Raw genomic sequence first — 18,252 nt, forward strand, 5'->3', positions numbered from 1 at the left:
CTTACCGCGTTGCTCGAAACCAAGTGGCATGCATGCATGCAAACTTTCGCTGTTGAAACTGACTATCAATAATTATGGTACTTTACTTACAATACTTACACTTCTTAAGTGCGTCAATTATTAGTATTCATAACAGTTAGCCATTTTAAAACTAAAGGTCAAATAGTTGGGAGGCTTTTCAATGACCTGTGCAGCCATCATGCGGTCAGTACGACCGAATTGAGGGCCTAATTGCGAAAACACCATGCCCCAAGGAATATGGTACAGTATTCTACTATTCAGCAATGCTATCATCATCCAGAACAAACAAAGAAAAAGAATACACACAGGTTTTCTTAACTTCAACCTTTTTATTATGGTACATTTGCATGTGAGAGGCGACTAGGCTTCTAAAGGGTCAAAGTTGTATAAAAAATACCCACACTCTCAGGCACATAATGTTTGCAGCGAACTAGAAGCACCACATTTCTTACCAAACATCTGCAACCATAAGCACGTCCCCCTCTGAAGGCAGCAAAAAGCCAAGCTTTTCGCATGGCCAAGCCGATCACCTGGACTATTTATCATTCAACAGGGTGCTCTTCGACAATAAGCGCTGTGGTATTCAACAAAGGCCTCCTATAATGTAACAAAATTGACTGGTGCTATTCTGGCCGCTTAAGAACCATTACAATAAGCACCAAGAAATGAAATTGGAGTCTTTCGTGTAATTCTCGACTTCATACTCCCACACAGCTGGCACGAACGTTCATACCACTTGCTAAGTTTATTCTAAGAAACAGGATCTTGGATTCAAACAAGCCAAATTTGGCTTGGCTTGACTTGTCTGCGACCACGGGCACCTTTCATGAATTGGCTGCCATTCCAAAAAAGGAGAGGAAAGATAGAAGAAAGAGAGAGGGAGAGAAAGAGAGGGAGATGAAGATAAAGTGAGAGCATGATACAACCAAGCCACGCCGCCTAACTAAATGCAACCTTAAGCATTTCTTGAACTGAAAGCAGCTTCTCACTGGGTTTGCCTTTCGGCTCGCCTCTGGCCTTCTCGCACTCCTCGATCTTGAGCCACTCGTCGAACGTGACGGCACGAACTCCTGTGCGATTAAAGAAAAACGTGAAGAAAGTTTTAACTTTTTCGTTACCACGACTATCCAAATCGATCACCAGTGATCAATACTTTGTGTGTATTGCAGATTTTGACATGCTGTAGTTGTTTCTTGTCTACCTAATGCACCCCGTGGTTAGTCTAGGCATTTCTAGAATAAGTTTAAATTTTCCCCCTCCGGCAACAGTGAGATTTTCGACAGCATTTTTTTCGAGCTGAGGTGTGTGCATTTTTGCGAAAGGGGGCGTGGCCACTGTGGTTGAGAAAAAAGCATGCCGCTCGTGGTTATGCTGCATTACCATCAAATATCCTTGATCGAAAGGCTCCCAGCAAGCAAATACCAAATTATGTTGTCAGCTTTATAATCTGAAGGCGTTGAGAGCGAATAATTACCTGAAAATGACACCAGCAATTGACTATAGTGAGCTTTGGTTTGGCGAAAGGGAAGCTTTATTCTGCCATAGCTTATTTCTCAAGATCGAAAGGGAAGTTTTATTCTGCCACAGCTTATTTCTCAGGGCCTCTCACATGTCCAACAAGTGGACCTCGCCTTCTCAGATAGTTGACTAGTGAGCTTTGGTTTGGCGAAAGGGAAGCTTTATTCTGCCATAGCTTATTTCTCAAGATCGAAAGGGAAGTTTTATTCTGCCACAACTTATTTCTCAGGGCCTCTCACATGTCCAACAAGTGGACCTCGCCTTCTCAGATAGTTTCCAGCAGCTTCGGTTTCATTTTGTCATTGCAAAATTCATTTGTGGCGCTACTACACAGTTACTCAACTTCAAGCCGATTTGCAATGGCGCCTCCATTGCCTGCTACTGTTTCTCAAAAAACACACGTCACTTCACCTCTGCGATAACAGGTTCAGCTGAAAGTTGAAAGATAACACCAAGTCGTCGGATATTATTTGAGACGAGGAGAGCGCTTCTAATCAGCCTTGGACCCTACCAGCTGTTCATTGGCTTGTTTCACTTCCGTATGAGGGCATTTATGGAGTTCTAGCATCGCTTTTTAGTAGAACTGTATATTCTGACAAAGTCCCCAAGAGGCTTTATATTGTTTCTCTTCGAAAATGTTAGGTGGCGCTGCAACATAGGAGGCTCAGAGTGCTGAATTCTTTTCATCACATGACAGCTGCTCGGTGAAAGCTTGCTAGGCACGATTCTGCAGCATCGCACCTTATTCTTGCAAGAAGGTCTACCATAGTGAGTCAGAAGGTGATAACAAACCCCAAGTGAAGGTTCTGACACATAAGTGATGACATGAACATCAACAAGCATCCACCTCCGAGTTGGGTTTTCAACTACGAGTGGATTTCTTTGCACCGCTTGCTTGCCCTGAATCTAGTGCTGGCCTTAGGCATTGATGACGTGTTTTTACATCATGTTGGGACTGTCTGGTGCCTCTAATAACGTCAAACCACCAGATGTTTTCCAGAAAACCATTTGGAACTGCGCTTTTTTAAATGGAGGTTGGGCTACACTCCAAGGTGCAGGCAGCATGCGCGTTAGCATTTTTTTTATATATCTGACAAACTGTGCTGCGCAACTGACCTTCTTTTCTAGACCGGTTTTTAAAATGTTTACCTACAAAATGTATCTTCTACATTTTTTCTTCTACTGATGGTTTGTTATACACAACTTTTTTTTTTTCATTTTCTACCTTTTTTTTAGAACCGGTTTTTAAAATGTTTACCTACAAATGTATCTTCTAAATTTTTTCTTCTACTGATAGTTTGTTATACACAACTTCCTTTTTTTTCCTTTTCTTCGACATCTGGACAGAAACTTTGAATTTGATCATTTTTTTCACAACCATTATTTATGAAAACATTTGGTTTTGTTAGAAAGGGCATTCAATCACCTGCGTTTTATTTGCAGTATATGCATCTGCAATCTGCATCCGCAATATATGCTTAACCAATCTGTTTAGCACAAAAATATGTGTGAACAGCCTGCAATGCGTGGAACATGTATTAATTTGATCTCATTTACCATGCCACCAGACAAACACAGAAAGTGGCGAACAGCAAACTGACATCAGCATGTAACCCCATTAGAACAAGGTGATCTAACGAGTGCTTTCAAAGTTTGACAGGAACTTGCTACGTCACTTGACATGCATATGTCTTGGTGAGTGGCAACAGGGTACTATCAGCGATTACAGCAGCCAAAACTACAGGTGTCGCCACTCGCCAGAATGGCAATGCTGACAAAAACAAAGATCCACCTGCGAGAAAGGAGCTGATAATATGGCCAAGATATACAACAAGTCGTCATCCGTGCCTCTACTAAATGCGGTCATCAAATATCTACCACTTTTGTGGGCCTAAACTTCAGGAAGCTCAGCTTCGGTGGTGGGGTGGTCAAAATAACGCCTCCACAGGCCTCCAGTACAGTGTTTTGACATCCACGCAAAATGACGAGGTAGTCGTGCACTTCTGCCATATGTGCCCTTCGGGCTCAAAGCAATGAAAGCCAAAACTGGTGGTTTTCAGGGAATTTTATCTTACTATTTATCATCGAGTGCTCAAGTATTTGAAATACTGTTTCAGGATTGTTGGGTCATTAGGCATTGATGAAAGCAAGAAATCAAGGCCCCTTTTTCCATAAGAGGCAGATGATTAAAAAACGAAGTCTTCTTCCATGCAACCTGAGTCAAAGTCAAAATCCAAAATCCAAGCTGTCAAACTCCAAAGCCAACACCTGCGCAATCAGCCCAAAGAAATGCTGAGCGACCCAAATGCAATCATGGTGCAATTGTAGTACAGACATCGATTTCACAACAAGAGGGACCCAGGTTCGGTTCCTAAGACAGGAAGCGTCTGCTTCTTGTTGGCTTACTTGCAGTGTGTTCATCATCATCATCATCATCATCATCATCATCACCACCACCATCATCATCATCATATGCCCTTTGTGGAAACCCCATTGTGCAAAGTTGGCTTTCCTGCACTGTTTTTCTCAAAACTACATCGCCATTAGTGAGGCGTAGTAAGCGTTGCTTTAATAAAAGAAGGACATAAAAATGTCGTTTCCATTATCTTTTAGGCAGTAAAATTCTCCACGGCAACCGGAAATGCCGCAAACTCGAGCTTAACGTAAGAAACTTGCCCTTCGCCTTGAGGAGTTTCAAGATGGCCGCCGAGCCCTCCCTGTCGTCTGCTGGCAGCAGCCCGGATTCAGCATCTTTGACGACAGCCTGGCCAGTCTCAAAGCTGCTGTTCATTGTCGCCACCAGGACGCCCACGGGGCCCGTCTTCAGCCAGCCGCTGCAGTACACACCTGGGAGGGCAACAGGAGACCCAAATACAGTCCCGTCCAATACCAATGGAAACGCAACCTCGCTGGCTTGGCATAGAACCGTCAGTTTTTCGAAATGAGCCCAAACCACATTTTGTTAAGAGAAGAGTATATGTGGTTCGACAATACGAGAAGCTAACCCAGATTAAACTTGTAGAAGAAACAGCTAACCGTGAAGTTCACAGAAGACCTGCATAACGTGAAGGAGAGTAACAAGTGCTGTTGTCCAACCTTTCATAGGACTTCTAAATGAGAAGCTGGTAGACTCCGTGTGAAAACACTCAAACAGGAATCAGAACTAAGGCCATTGGTAATCAAGCTTTGGCCGTGTAGTAATATGGCCACGGGTTCTGCTCTCGTTCCAGACGAACAAGTTTTTTTCCTTGAAGACCATTAAGCTAACATTTGGCAACTTCAGTTCAACAGAAGAACGGCCAGTGATTTTCACAGGGCAGTTAGCCAGAGTAAAAAGGTCTTCTGTGCCTCTAGAGGCAAAATTATGCTTTTATAAGAGACAGTGGGGTGCTTTCTTAAATATCAAGCTTAATCAAATGTAGTTCCCATTTATATGTGCCTCTAGAGGTAAACTCATCATGCTTTTATAAGAGTCAGTGGGGTGCTTTCATCCTTTATTCCGTCTTCTTAACTATCAAGCTTAATCAAACGCAGTTCCCATTTATACGGGCATGTCTGCTGCTCAGATCTGGAAACCTTGCAAATGAAGCCAAGTTGTTCAATGTCTTCGTGGCCATTTCGAACATGCACAACATTGAACCTTATCATCACCATCATCACCACCACAAGCCCTTAGTAGCCGGTTGTTTCATCTGATGTGGGGGGTAGATGAACGGAAGATCACACAATCACCTGAAAGGGTATTCAGCAATAGGAGAAGAAAGTGGGGAGGAACGAGATAAGAACAGCAAGGCGAGAAATGGTCAACGCAAATGAAAGATAAGACTGGCTGCATGTCTTTCAGAGATGGCCTCGATTGCATTTCTGAGCAGCTAGTTTGCCAGCATGACTTACCATTTGCGGTGTTAAGAAGTGAGAGCCGTTCGAGTGTGACGAGATAAAGCAAGGTCAAAAACTGAACTGAGTGAAGGAAGAAATGATCCCACCCACCTGGCAGGGATTCCACGCGGCCATGAGTGTTTGGCACAAGACCCCGCTTTCTGTCCAACGGAACGACCGGGTCTACCACGTCACTCGTGTAGCCAATGCTCTTCAGGACCTGCACATCACAGGGTAGAGCGCAAGAGAGGGGAAAAAAAAGTGTCCTTAAGTGAAAGAACTGAAACATTAAAATGGGCCTGCTTTTTTTATGTCTCTGCAAAAGAAGAAAAAGAAACAGAAGTGATCTCTTGAGAGCTGCCCCTACGGTATGCAAAAAAACGTCTAGCGTATAATGACATTACCCACAAAGCTCTGTTGCCAATCTTGTCCTAAAGGATACAGAGCATAATATGCAATTTCTATATGAAATCAGTGTAAGGTAAGCAAATCATTGGCAGAAACTTTTTTTTAATAGGTACTGACATCTAACTTGTGTTATTTGGTTTTTGTTCGTGTTATTTGTACATTACAAGTCACTGCTAGCTTCCAAACAAAAATGTCCATGAGCTCTTTTCTCTTGTAAATAAACAAATGAAAAAAAAATGTTTGTTTTGAAGCTCCTCACTTGATTATAACATAAGGAAGTTTAAAACCATGCAAAGTGGAAAATTCAAGGATGCCACATGTCCAAAATCCTGCCACCAGGTCGACGAACCCTTAATTCCTACTATCAAGCGGCATGATTGCCAAACCTAGGCAAAATTTGTATTGCATCATAATTTTTTCAAAGTGGCTCCCTGTCAGTTCTCGTGTGCATGCAAGAATCTTATGATGTTACATGTTCCTTAATAGCCTACCTGACGTATTAGAAGGCCACTAACGGATGACCAATCTAGCAGCATCCGTGAAAATTCTTCGCGTGCAAGCGACTTCTACACTCCTCAAATAAAGTACAAAAAATTCGAATAAACAGCCAGTCGAACATGTTTTGTGATGAATAGTGCATACAAATGGCTTCTTGAACTGCTGTGTCTCATCACGGACTCAGCTGCAGCGTTTATCAATGTATGCCGCATTATTGTGCTTTATCAGTTTTGCAGAGTTTCTTTCCCCTGTCATCAACTACTCCCTTTCGGGGAATCTAAATCTTGCGAAACTCCGCACATTTTTTGCACCCTGAACAACTTTAAATTGTTGACACTTTGCCAGCTTCCCAAAGCTAATTAAAAAATAATTATTTCTAACACAACCAGCTACTGCAAATTATCCACGCAAATATAATGATGTTGGAGAAACGGAATTTTCAATTTCAATGGATCGGCAATAGTCAGGAGAAACATTACGTGTGCATGCCAATGACTGTAATAAGATACTGTAATATACATGAGAGGGAGGCCAGTAATGCTTCACAAATAAAAATACTAAAAAAATGCCTTCAAACTTCAGACTCCGCACCTTCTCAAAATAAATTTATGAACTGGTTCCGTCTTCCACATGCTTCGACCCGTTTACGCATTTTGCACCATATCCCAACGTGTTTTGGCGTCCTCTCAACTTACCGTTTATTTTCACACACTGCCAAAGTCCCAGCTGTAATACTGTATTTTCGCACGTATAACCCCCCCGCATATATCCCACACCCCACTTTTTGTCGATGAATAAAAAAAATATTCTATACATAGGAGGACAGACCATATCAACTACTCAAGCAACATTACACATTTGTTTATGCAAAAGAATTTGCCTAGCTGACTACGTAACTAGACGACTTGCCGCATACATTTTTTTCAGGTTGGTGTATTGTTGAACTATGTGTGCGAAATAAGAACTGCCAATGGGATAACAGTGGCTTAGTCGCTATTACTGCTGTAGAGGCATCATTGCCCAACGTGCACTGGGGTGAAGCATGTAATCCGCACCTCTACTTCACCCCTGAAATTTTCGCATTTCTGGTGCGGTTTATACTCGCGAAAATACGGTAATTCGGTGTTGTCACCTCAGGCAACCATGCCCGGTAAATTACACCAAAAACTAGGGAAGGAGCTCACCATTTGACATGGCATAATCTCCGTTTCGCCCGTCGGAACGGCCCTTGTTCCCCCATCGGTTGTCTGGAAAAGAAACGAGCCAAACTGTTACTCGACACTCCCAAAGCAAGAAAGCAACTAACTAAATAAAATCAAGTCACTGAGTGAACAAATAAGTGAATAAGTGCATATAGACGTTCGTACAGCCTTTGTCAAAATTTTCCAGGCCATTCTAAAAGCGTGTGGGGCACAAAAAAATCCAAAGTACAAGCTTGCCTTTCAAATGATGCTGAAATGTGCTGTTCCAGAAAGCAGGAGAAAGAGACTTTCTTTCTCAATGTCAAAAACAATTCTGTTCACAATTAAATGTAAAGATGTTGTATTGAATTCTTTGTGGCGCAGAAACCTACGGCATGGCCAGGAAAATTGGGACAAAGATTGTACGTATGCAAGTGAATAAATGGCCAGGTGAAAGAAGTGCTAACTGCTGCAAAACAAACACGCTTTTGCTTAACGGACACACGACTGCACAATTTTTAAGATATTTGCACAGCGTGTAGCCAAACTGTATTCTTGTTAATTGACCAGACGTCAGTGGCAAGCTCAGCATGAACTGTGCACCTGTCTCCCCCCTCCCCCCCTACACACACAAACATGCACAAACTTGTTCCCACTTCCTTTTCAATGTTTTTTAAATGCAGAGCATTTCAGTAACTCACGATGTCACCCGCGTTGGCGTCCGTAGTCCGCACGCTCACTGCGCATGCGCGTCGAGTCGAGGCGAAAGCGAACACATCCCTCGCGAGGGGCATTGGATTGGATTCGATTGGATTGGCTTGGATTGGATTGGCTTGGCTTGGCTTGGCTTGGCTTGGCTTGGATTTGGATTGAATTGGGTTGGATTGGATTAAAGTGGATTGTGTTGGATTGTGTTGCGTCATAGCCGCGGCACGTTGTGTCATAGCCGCGGCAGACGCGCTTGGGCCGGCGCATGTGCAGTACTCTCTCTTCCGTGGTTTCCTCTCCTTCGGGCGCGCTGCGCATATAACCGGTGTGCCGTTCTCCGGCCAAGCAACATCCGCGGTTGGCTCAAACACTTAGAGTCCACGCCGCTTTACAAGTACGCCAACGTCGTCGACTGGGACCGGCTTACGCAGTCCCCTCAACGTATATAAGCGGTGGAGCGCGCGTTCGGAATTCAGTTAAGGGCGTCTTTGCATGGCTTACGCTTGACGTGACGCTTTGCTTGACTCGAGTAGATGCGACGCATTTACTCGAGTTCCCCCCGTGGGAAGATGCGGGCGGCTTTTGTAGCTGCCTCGCTGAGCAGCCTGGTTTTCTCGGCGAAAAACCACAAACCACATTTCCCATTTCGCGCCATTGTCTCGGAGGACTGGTCTCGGAGAACGGGTCAAAAGCCCCTTGTTTTTTATGGCAGCTTCAATTCAGAGGCCATGGAATGTCCACACATTGTTTTTTTACCTTTGTGCACACTTATTGCCGTATACTCCACTTTGATCAATAATGACAGGACTGGTAAACCGCGTTATGCTGTGTTCTTGACCACGAGTGAACTCGACTCTTCTTGGAACAGAGCAAAACCTCCCTTAAACCGATTTTGACGGACCTTGAGACAAGTTGACCTTGAAGAAACCCGCCTAGAGATCAGGTAAGTATAAGTTGTATTGTTCAAAAGCCATACTATTCAGTCCCCCCCCCCCTTTAGAGGCACACATGCGCAAGGAATAGGCTACTGAAACTGCCCCTGTACACTGCTCTGTCAGTGTGTGTGCGTGCGTGCGTGTGCGTGCATGTGCGTGTGCATGTGTTACACTTTCAAATTTTGCAGGCTTAACGTGCTGAGGCTACACCTGTTCTATGAGGTGCACCGTAGTGGAGGGCCTCGGATTAATTCTGAACACTTGGGAGTCCAACGTTTGCTGAAATCTCGACCCAAGGCTGTTTCCGCTTTTGAGCTTCATCTTTTGCATGTGTATCCCAGCTTCTTTGTCGTGTAGTTCAATCTGCTGAAGGCACTCCCAGTGTTTCAAATCCCCTCCACCACACTCGGCCTTATTTTTCCAGAATAAACAGCGGGAAATTCAAGCTGACACACAGAATGGCCAGACACTGACCTCGAGCCGATTGACGGCCAGCTCGATGCCGGATACACGGCCAGTGGACGAGTCTGGAAGGAACCGGAGCGGGCTCCGCAGGAAACGCAGCTCCCACGAGCGCGGCTGTGCAGTGTTGGACTGCTTCTCCGACGTCTGGAGCATCAGATCAACCAGGCGCTTACGGGGCCGCGGGAGGTCTGCACAGTCGCAGGCGGGAATAGATCACTTGTAGGCATTAGCCTACATGGACTGCAGGAACTGCAGGCAAGCAACAGAAACTGTAGGCATTTTCCGTTCGGAACTGTAGGAACTGTAGGCATCTGTCTGCCCAAACTGTAGGCAAAATGCAGGAACCCTAGGCATTGCCCACAGAAACTGCAGGCAAAAAATAGGAACAAGGCATTTGCCAACAGGAACTGTAGGCAAAATGCAGGAACAGGAACTGCATGAACTGCATGCACCTGGCTACAGGAACGGTACGCAAACTGTAGGAGCTCTAGGCATTTGCCTACACAAACTTTAGGCAAAGTTGTGGGAACTGTAGGAACTCGAGGCATTTGCTTACACAAACTGTGCAGAGCTAAAAAATGAAGAAAAAAGCTCACATTGTGAGGCTAGTTTCAGTTCCCCCCAACTTTCATCACGCCAACTTCAGTAGCGTTTGCGGAAACGTTACTGAGAGTTGTGTGATGCATTTCAGTGAAGCCAGTATTTGAGATGAGAATCTGCTAAATGTAAAGCACAAAGGTTTAACAAATAACGATTAGGTCAACTACGTTTCTGAGGAATGCAGCCACTGTTCAGAGAAAGTCCACTTGTGCAGCTGAATGAAAAGGTACATTTTGTGACCTTGAGTCACACATTCCCCATAGGCCTATAGTAATTTCCACAATACAGCACCTTTGCTGAAAGACTGACCACTACAGAAATTTCATCCTGCTCGCAGAAAATCCCGGCAACGGCTTCAGACCCACGTATGGGGACCGTGAATACGACAGTGCGTGCAATTAACCTTTGCAGCGCTTCAGACATTTGCCCGACCCCGGTGAACACCCTGCCTACCAAGTAAGCTAGATGGGGTTGCACGAAAGCTGGTTTCAATTGGAAGTGTCACAGTCGAGACCCCCATCACATGACAGGCATGACTTCCAGACTGTTCAGCAACACAAGCACTAGTCTTGCATATGTCTAGCAGAAACGTTAGATGTGACTTTGCAAATGTCGCCAAACATATCCACCATTCTCGAGGAAGCAAGAAGAAAAAAAAAGCCGCGAGCAACTTCTGCTGCTATCGTACCGGCTAGCTTCTCCCGAATTCCGACGAAGTCCTCGGGCCGGAAGATGCTGTCCACGTCGGGGATCTTGGTCATCTCCCGGAGCTCCTTGATGGTGAAGGCCACTTCCAGGGGCCCCCTTCACCCCACGACGATCACCTTCCTCACCGAGCTCTTCCTGAGCGCTTCCAAGGCTGGCTCGACAATGTCTGTTCCCTGTTAGTACAGCAAACAGAGAAAATTACTGTCAATCGTCGGGGGCATCTGTCCATCTCGTGCGATGTTGGGATTAGTGTTTTTTATGGCCAAACCCTTTCCAATGTTCGTTGCGAGGATGACTTATACTGGGCCAAATTACGCCACCAACAAAAAGCACATTGATGAGATGTGATGTAAAGGTTTCAGTACCGCTGTGTTTCTTGTTTGTAAACTCTCCCAGCAGTAAACTCGTCCCATTAAAGTAGCACGTAAGCTGCAACATCGTATGCGGAAGCACAGTTAGCCAAAAAATGATCACCCAGCTGCATTACAGCTGAACAGTACTGTAGGAAATTTTAACAGTGGGACTGTTTGGGACGTATTACCAGCCTGTCGCACCAAAAAACCTCAAAGTGTAGGGGAAAGTGGCGATGAGGCAAGGAGCCCACGAGCACGTGTTGGGAGTGCGTGCCTCAAGAAAAAAATGTGGATAGCGAGGTACTGGGAACCGAACCTGGGACCTTTGCGCTGTGCAACCAGCAAAACCTAACCAATGAACCACCCCAAAGGCTCGAGGGGTACGATGGGGTTAGCAGCGGTGGGGAACAACAACATGTGCTGCCAATCGGGAAAGAAAGAAAGAAAAAAAAGGAGGAGGAGGAGGAGAAGAAGAAGAAGATCACTTCCTGTGATCGGAATCAAAACTGGCTCTCTCGCATTACGAAACTAATCTCCATCCAAGCGAGCTATCTTGGCATTCCAGGCACACAGCAGCTTTTTGGGTTCGTAGCGCAGGCGTCGACTTTGGACTTTGGCGTCGGTTCTAGCGCGTGCTAAAGTGGTCCACTTTGGGAGAGATGTGAAAGCCTGCTGATGAAACGGTCCGGGCCTCCCAGTCATGGAGAACTGTCAATGGCAAGTTTGGAAATCCACGCGAGTTGCAACAGCCACGTCTCTTTGACGAAGGAAGAGGGGCCACGAGCGCCGCTGTTTCTCAAGCCTCTGCGCCAACTTTTTGTTGTGCAGCTTTTTGATAAACTGGCAAACATAAGCACGTTTTTTGCCAGAGATCAACCAGCCTACTGTTCGGCCAACCTATGGTTATTAAAAAGCTGAAAATTCACTTTGAACAAGCCCAAAATATGACATCCCAGATGAAAATAAGGTGAAGAATTAACCTCTCCAACGTGTGGAAACAAAAGCAACTAAAGGATGCATTAAAGCTTGCCTATATGCGCTGGTCTATGTTAACAAAACCAGGCACTCAGTAAGGAGAAGCACATAAAATAATTTTTGTCTAAACAATACTTTGTGCCAATCGTCCACGAGGATAAGTTTTAACGATTTTACTGACATCCGTGAAGCGCAGGAAAATGAGCTTCATGAAAAATTTATAAAGACAGAAAACTGATTTCTGTGAAGTATGTGTGCTCTCTATCCCAAGCATCGCTTCAAACATCTTGCACTCTAATGTTTTTGCTGAAAGCACCCTACAACATTTGAAAGCAGCATCTCTAGGACTACCAGCATTATAAGTACGCCAACAACACGAATGCTGGCAACTGTGGCAGTGAGCCACACAGCAACATACTTCTAACTGAAGTACCTCAGTGGAAAATAGATAATTAAAAACAATAAAATGTAGCCTTTCCTATTCCTTCATGCGGTTTTTGAATCCTGCATTAAAACCGACAGAGCCTTTCATATACGTACTGTAGAGTCACCTTTACTACATGGTGCCTGCCACCTTTTCAGACTTCAGAAAGTTAAGGGGCAAATTAAAACTATTTTTGCCACTTTATTTAGAAATTTGCTGTAGTTGCCCTACCATAGAAAACTCTGGTATTCATACGATTTAGAGGACATGCACTGGCAAGAAATCAGTTGTCTGTCCCTTTAAAGTTGTTCTTGATGTTTCCCACGGGAAGAAGGCTCACCTGCAGCGACTCGACAGGCGACAGCAGGATCCGAGTGACGTCGAGGGCAACGTTGCAGTGCCCAATGACGACCGCCGTCTCACCAGACAGGTCTGGACAGACTCCAACGTCAGCCGGGTGGCCATTGTACCAGCCGACAAACTTGCGGGCACTGAACACGTTCGTCAGGTCCTGTCGAGGGAGTCAGTGATAGCCGTCAAGATGCATGCGCTTACTGTTCGAACCCCTTGCAGATGTCATTCTCAATTTACTGGTTGATTGATTGATTTGAAGAGTTTAACAAACTGAAGCTACACATGAGCTATGAGATGTCACTGTCGATTGATTGATTGATTGATTGATTGATTGTGGGGTGTAATGCGCCAAATTCACCTGTGCTATGAGGTGTGCTGTAGTGGGTGGTTCCGGATCAATTTAGACCACCTGGGGGATCTTTAATGTGCCCCAAAACTTCGACACACACGCATTTTCGTTTTTAACCCCCATTAAAATAGCAGCCATCACGGCCAGCATCGAAACCACAATGTCCTTGGGCTCGGCAGCCCAATGCCTTAGCCACTGAGCCACTTCGGTGGGTGCAGATGTCATTCTCACATGCACGGTGATATTCGAGGGCACCGTTTGCGAGATTTTTCTCCAAGGGGGAAGCAAGAGATTTCTTTTAATTCATAAAATAGGCTTTTTCTCTCACTGCCAGCACAAACTCAACAACCTGATGGCATTATATACTAGAAGGAGTAGGTTACCAAAACTAATCAGTGCTGGTTTTTTCGAAAGACACAGAATCGATGAGCACAGATATGGAGGGGAGGAGGCAGTTCTAGTCTATTTTAGTATGTAGCACAAATAATCCGAGAAAAAGACTTGTTATTGCGTGAAGGAATTTTTGCTTTAGAAGCAATGAGCATTTTGCAAAGATGCGTGTTTTTTAGAAGCCGGCTAGTGTGACACATTTTTTGAAAGGGTCCACTTTCGGTGCAAGGACAGCTAGTAACATGAATAACTGAATAACATGAGTGTAACACGAATAACTGGCAAGATATAGCGGGATGAACGAAGGGACATGCACACTTTAATTCTGACCAGCCTCGTGATTTGTAAAGCTAGAGTTTTAGGGAGACCGTAGCAGATCAAAGGTTATGACGAGCACAACCAAGGATCTGATTAGCACTGTTAGAAATGTGTCCAATGTGCTGCCCTACATAAGATCACAGAATATTCAGGGCAGCCACACATTATTTCATGCATTACCTCTCCAGTAACACCAAGGCTCCTCTCTTGATCAGCTCCATACGTCTGAAATAAGAGAAAACGAGGAGCACGAATAAGACCTGAGGTGAAATGCACTGCATGGGAATTACGATCTGACATGGATGTTTACGCAACTGTTTCGAGAGCCTGAACATCTGCTGTGCATCACGCCATCTATAGAGAATCCACAAGAAGAACTAAACTTTTCTCTTTTTTTTTCAGTAAATAGCGTAAACAAAAACATAAATACCTGACTTTGATGTAAGGCTAAAGCACAGGCATTACTACCCTGGACAGTGCATGAGCCGTGCCCAGGAGAAAGGACTCACCAAGACGACAGCGTGGTACACCTTCCTCAGGTCTTCCAGGGTGACGTCTGTTCCGAGCCGGACGTTGCCGTACAGGTTGCACCGGGGGTTCTTGGCAATGTTGGTGAAGGTGTTGATGACATTCTGGGGACATGCAAAGCAGAGGGTCAGGGATTGCTTCCGCATTCAAAGGATGCATATTGATCAAACACCCTTAAAGGGACAATGAATGTAGAAACAAGTTTGCCTTTATCGGTAGAAAACAGTGCAGAGAAAGCAAATGCAGTTGAACCCCTTCACAAGAGACTCGTACCGGAGAGCAGTTTCTGTCCCTTATACGAGATGTCTCTTATAAAGCAGCGAACCATGTTTTCACTATCTGACCAACCCCTAGTTCAATGTGGGAACCACACGACTAAAATAAGCTCAAAAGAACATCACAGAATGTCGAAAATGATTCACTCTAATTTATGTTTGGCCCCCAGAATTTATGAAATAGTTTTGAATCTTTGTTTGCTTCATGACTGTATTTACACTGCTTTTTACAACAGATTCTACAAGCTTTCTCTCGTTTCACTGTTTGTGGAAGATGAATTGTAGATGTCGAGTTCACGAGCCCGATGAATAGCCAGAGTGCACAGCTTCTTTCACTGTGTCCTCTGGCTTTTTATTTCGCTTGCAAGACTCAATATCTGCGATGTTTCTTGATTGGGAGCTACGCGAGTGGGAGAGCCCGCATGAGCGGTCGCGTTCCAATACAAGGCGGAAAGTTTCAACCACTTCTGTACGTTGCATTTCCATTGGCAGGGCTTCTCATAGCTGACTGAACCACTCTGTGTTTGCTGAAGTTATAATAAATAGTGACTGCGGGCGCCTGTCATCTCCCTTTGTTTCCACAAGGGAAGCAACTGCAGTTAGTAACTCATGGCACTGCATCTAAAGTTACAAGCAAGATCGCTGATCGAAATTCAGGGATAACTTGTCCTTTATAGCAATTATCTTTTACATCCAAACATCCAATGTCTGCCTAAATTCTAAAAACCGAAAAAAGCTTAGGCAAGCTACACCAATTCGGGTTTCAACATTCATGATCGTTGACATCCCAAATTGTGGAGTGGAAAAGTGAATGGAGGGGGGGGGGTTGTATGCCTGTTTTGATGCTTTTGGCATTTTCCATGTTAATAAGCAACTGCTGTTGCCTTGAGTGGTATACTTGCATTCACGACACTGTTTTCTCTACCAATAGAGGCAAACTCATTTCTACACTTAGTATCAAGATATTTCTTACAAGTTGCGCTCAAAAGCTGTTATTTCAGGAAAAATAAGTTGCGTATAGAGAATATCCTCATTTTTGTACTTGTTAAGGACCATTCATTGCAGGGATGAAAAAGACATGCCATTTCTTAGGAGGGCATGTATTGAGTTCCGTAACACCTGTAGAGATAAAAACATTTTTTTTGGAAACGCATGTGGACAGGCCAGAGTCGTTGGACAAGCCAGGTTCTTGTTCAGGAGACCAACAGTTCATTAACATGGCAACAACATCAGCATCAAAGCACATGCTACCTTTCATGCTAAAAATTGTGAAGCCACAAAGTACATTAAAAAATACGCACTTTTGATACAGCATGGGAACTTGCCTGGCAAACTAACCAAGTGACTTTCCCAAAACGTCAAAACCTTCAAACGATGTTCGAGAAAAGATTTTTCAAATTCTTAAGATTTACGCCCTTCTTCCAAACTCTGGTTCACAGAGCTCTATTGAGTTTACGGATGCATGCAAAGATCCGCATTATATTAAAAATTTGGGGGGGATGCTTAGAGCTTTCTAACATTGTTAAGGCGAAGGCCTAGTCGGACCTTCTATTGACCTCCTGTCGCACTTTCAGGCCATGTCCGTAACCACTTAATGAGCCCTTTGAACAGTTCCCCCCAAACTTGTTCCACTCGGTAGCCATCGCCATTTCGCGGCGCACCCTGCATCGCCCTTTTGAAGAGCCCTGCATTGAACCTTTTCCCCCACTGCTTTCCTGGTACAAGATCCCCAGCTTGTGCAACTTCAAACAAAGGCAGATGTGTCTTTGGGGCCGAAAAACGGTCATCGTTTTCTGAAAAAATGGCATTTGAGGCACCAACGGCCATTTTTCTATCAGTCTACGAATTCTCTCATCAAAAGGCACTGTGTTTTAATGTAAATAAAAGTGCACTCTACAACTCAGTTTGTGCAAAATTCAATGGTGAAATGGCACTTTTCTTGCAATGCAAAGCTAGCATTTCACCCTCGGATATCTCAGCACCCAGAGCAGGTAGAGCTGTGATGTTTTTGCTTCTGATGCCTAAATGCTTTAAAAAACTATTATTGTGTTCAATTGACACCACCTGTGAGCCATTTCTGACACAGCACAGAAGGAGTATGGTTCAATGTGTTGTAAAATAACCAAAAAATAGCTAAATCAAAAAAAGTTCTTCCAACGCTGCATTCTTTAGTCAATCACCTGCTTAGCCACGGGGTAATCGCCATTCTGGATGGAGTGGCTATTTTGTAATTGTGACCCAAAACACTGGCAATCAACCATTATTATCTAAAAAAAACAACTCGCAAAAATTATAATTGCAGATTTTAAATCAGTACATAATGTTGTGCAGTTCCATAAAATTGGTTAGTAAATAAAAAAAAATAGCTCTAAGACCTTGCCTTTTAAAATGAATCTCAACAGCTGAAGCCTCAATAGCTGGTCAACCTTACCGGGTTTTTACGAGTCAACTCGTGATTGACAGTTGAAAAGGGGATGTAAACTAGACTAGCAGAAGATTAATTTCATTTTAAGAACCACAGAATTCTACTCCACCTCTCCGAGGCAACAAAAGAAATCAACAAAAGTGCAGACCTTCACTTCAGGGTGGTCTGGGGCCACACCAAACCGGACCAGGCCGAATGAAACGGGCAGGCCCTCGTAGATGTCGACGACCGCGTTGGGAAACTCTTTGGGGACGAAAATACCGCACAAATAAGTTCCCAACTTTTCAACCAAACACGCATAACTTTGCACAGACAACAAAAAACTACGTAAACGACAAGTTCTTGACAGCCTCCAATCGTACAGTTTCGACAGCTCGGAGCAACGATAACGAGAAAGAAAGTGACAAATTTGTTTAAACATCGTACATGCTGACAACCTAAGATTTCCGGCAAACATGACCGATTCATGATGAAACTGCGACATGCACCATTTACGCAGTATCAGAACAAGGAACGTTGACGGGCCGTTATTAAGACAAAATGCAAGTTTCGTTCATTAAGAAGATTCCTTTGTCCCGATGAGGTGACGCTGTGATCGCCGAAGCGTGCAGACGTGTTTGCATCGGCTCCAGCTTTTCTGATTAATTACGCAGTGTTCATCAACGTTAATTGGAGTTTTATTACTACCAATGTGTCCATAAAAGTGCGAGACATCGACCGGTACCAGTTGTTACCAAAAGGTACGGTTTTTTGCCACCTTTTTGGGACTTTGAGACCGCAGCGATGCGGCGGCTTCACTAAGCCTAGGCGTGTAGCTGGTTAGGCCAAGCTCCGGCGCGCCGAGGAATCGTCGTTCCAGGGCGGCGGATGCCCACATGGAGCCCAACATGGAGACGTCCGTTCGGGATTCGGTCGAATCCGGTTGCAGCCGGATGTGCAT

The 18,252-nt window shown here is 44.5% G+C and overlaps 2 protein-coding genes across 2 annotated transcripts; both read right to left on the minus strand.

The window, feature by feature from the left end:
• Positions 1–336: 336 nt before the first annotated feature.
• LOC144138634 (NADPH:adrenodoxin oxidoreductase, mitochondrial-like) lies at positions 337–13,187 on the minus strand. The gene is made up of 7 exons (XM_077671023.1): positions 13,014–13,187; positions 10,902–11,094; positions 9,623–9,801; positions 7,509–7,571; positions 5,530–5,638; positions 4,216–4,386; positions 337–1,091 (listed from the first exon to the last, which is right to left on the minus strand). Exons 2-7 carry the CDS (start codon positions 10,972–10,974, stop codon positions 961–963), a joined length of 726 nt encoding a protein of 241 aa, XP_077527149.1. The 5' UTR covers positions 10,975–11,094; positions 13,014–13,187; the 3' UTR covers positions 337–960.
• LOC144139839 (NADPH:adrenodoxin oxidoreductase, mitochondrial-like) lies at positions 11,020–18,252 on the minus strand. The gene is made up of 5 exons (XM_077672087.1): positions 18,057–18,252; positions 17,461–17,555; positions 14,594–14,716; positions 13,014–13,184; positions 11,020–11,094 (listed from the first exon to the last, which is right to left on the minus strand). The coding sequence occupies exons 1-5, from the start codon at positions 18,250–18,252 to the stop codon at positions 11,020–11,022; spliced, it is 660 nt and encodes a 219-aa protein (XP_077528213.1).

This window comes from Haemaphysalis longicornis, unplaced genomic scaffold (genome assembly GCF_048455015.1).
Source record: "Haemaphysalis longicornis isolate Haplotype H1 unplaced genomic scaffold, Haemaphysalis longicornis Haplotype H1 scaffold_5, whole genome shotgun sequence".
Lineage (NCBI taxonomy): Eukaryota > Metazoa > Arthropoda > Arachnida > Ixodida > Ixodidae > Haemaphysalis > Haemaphysalis longicornis.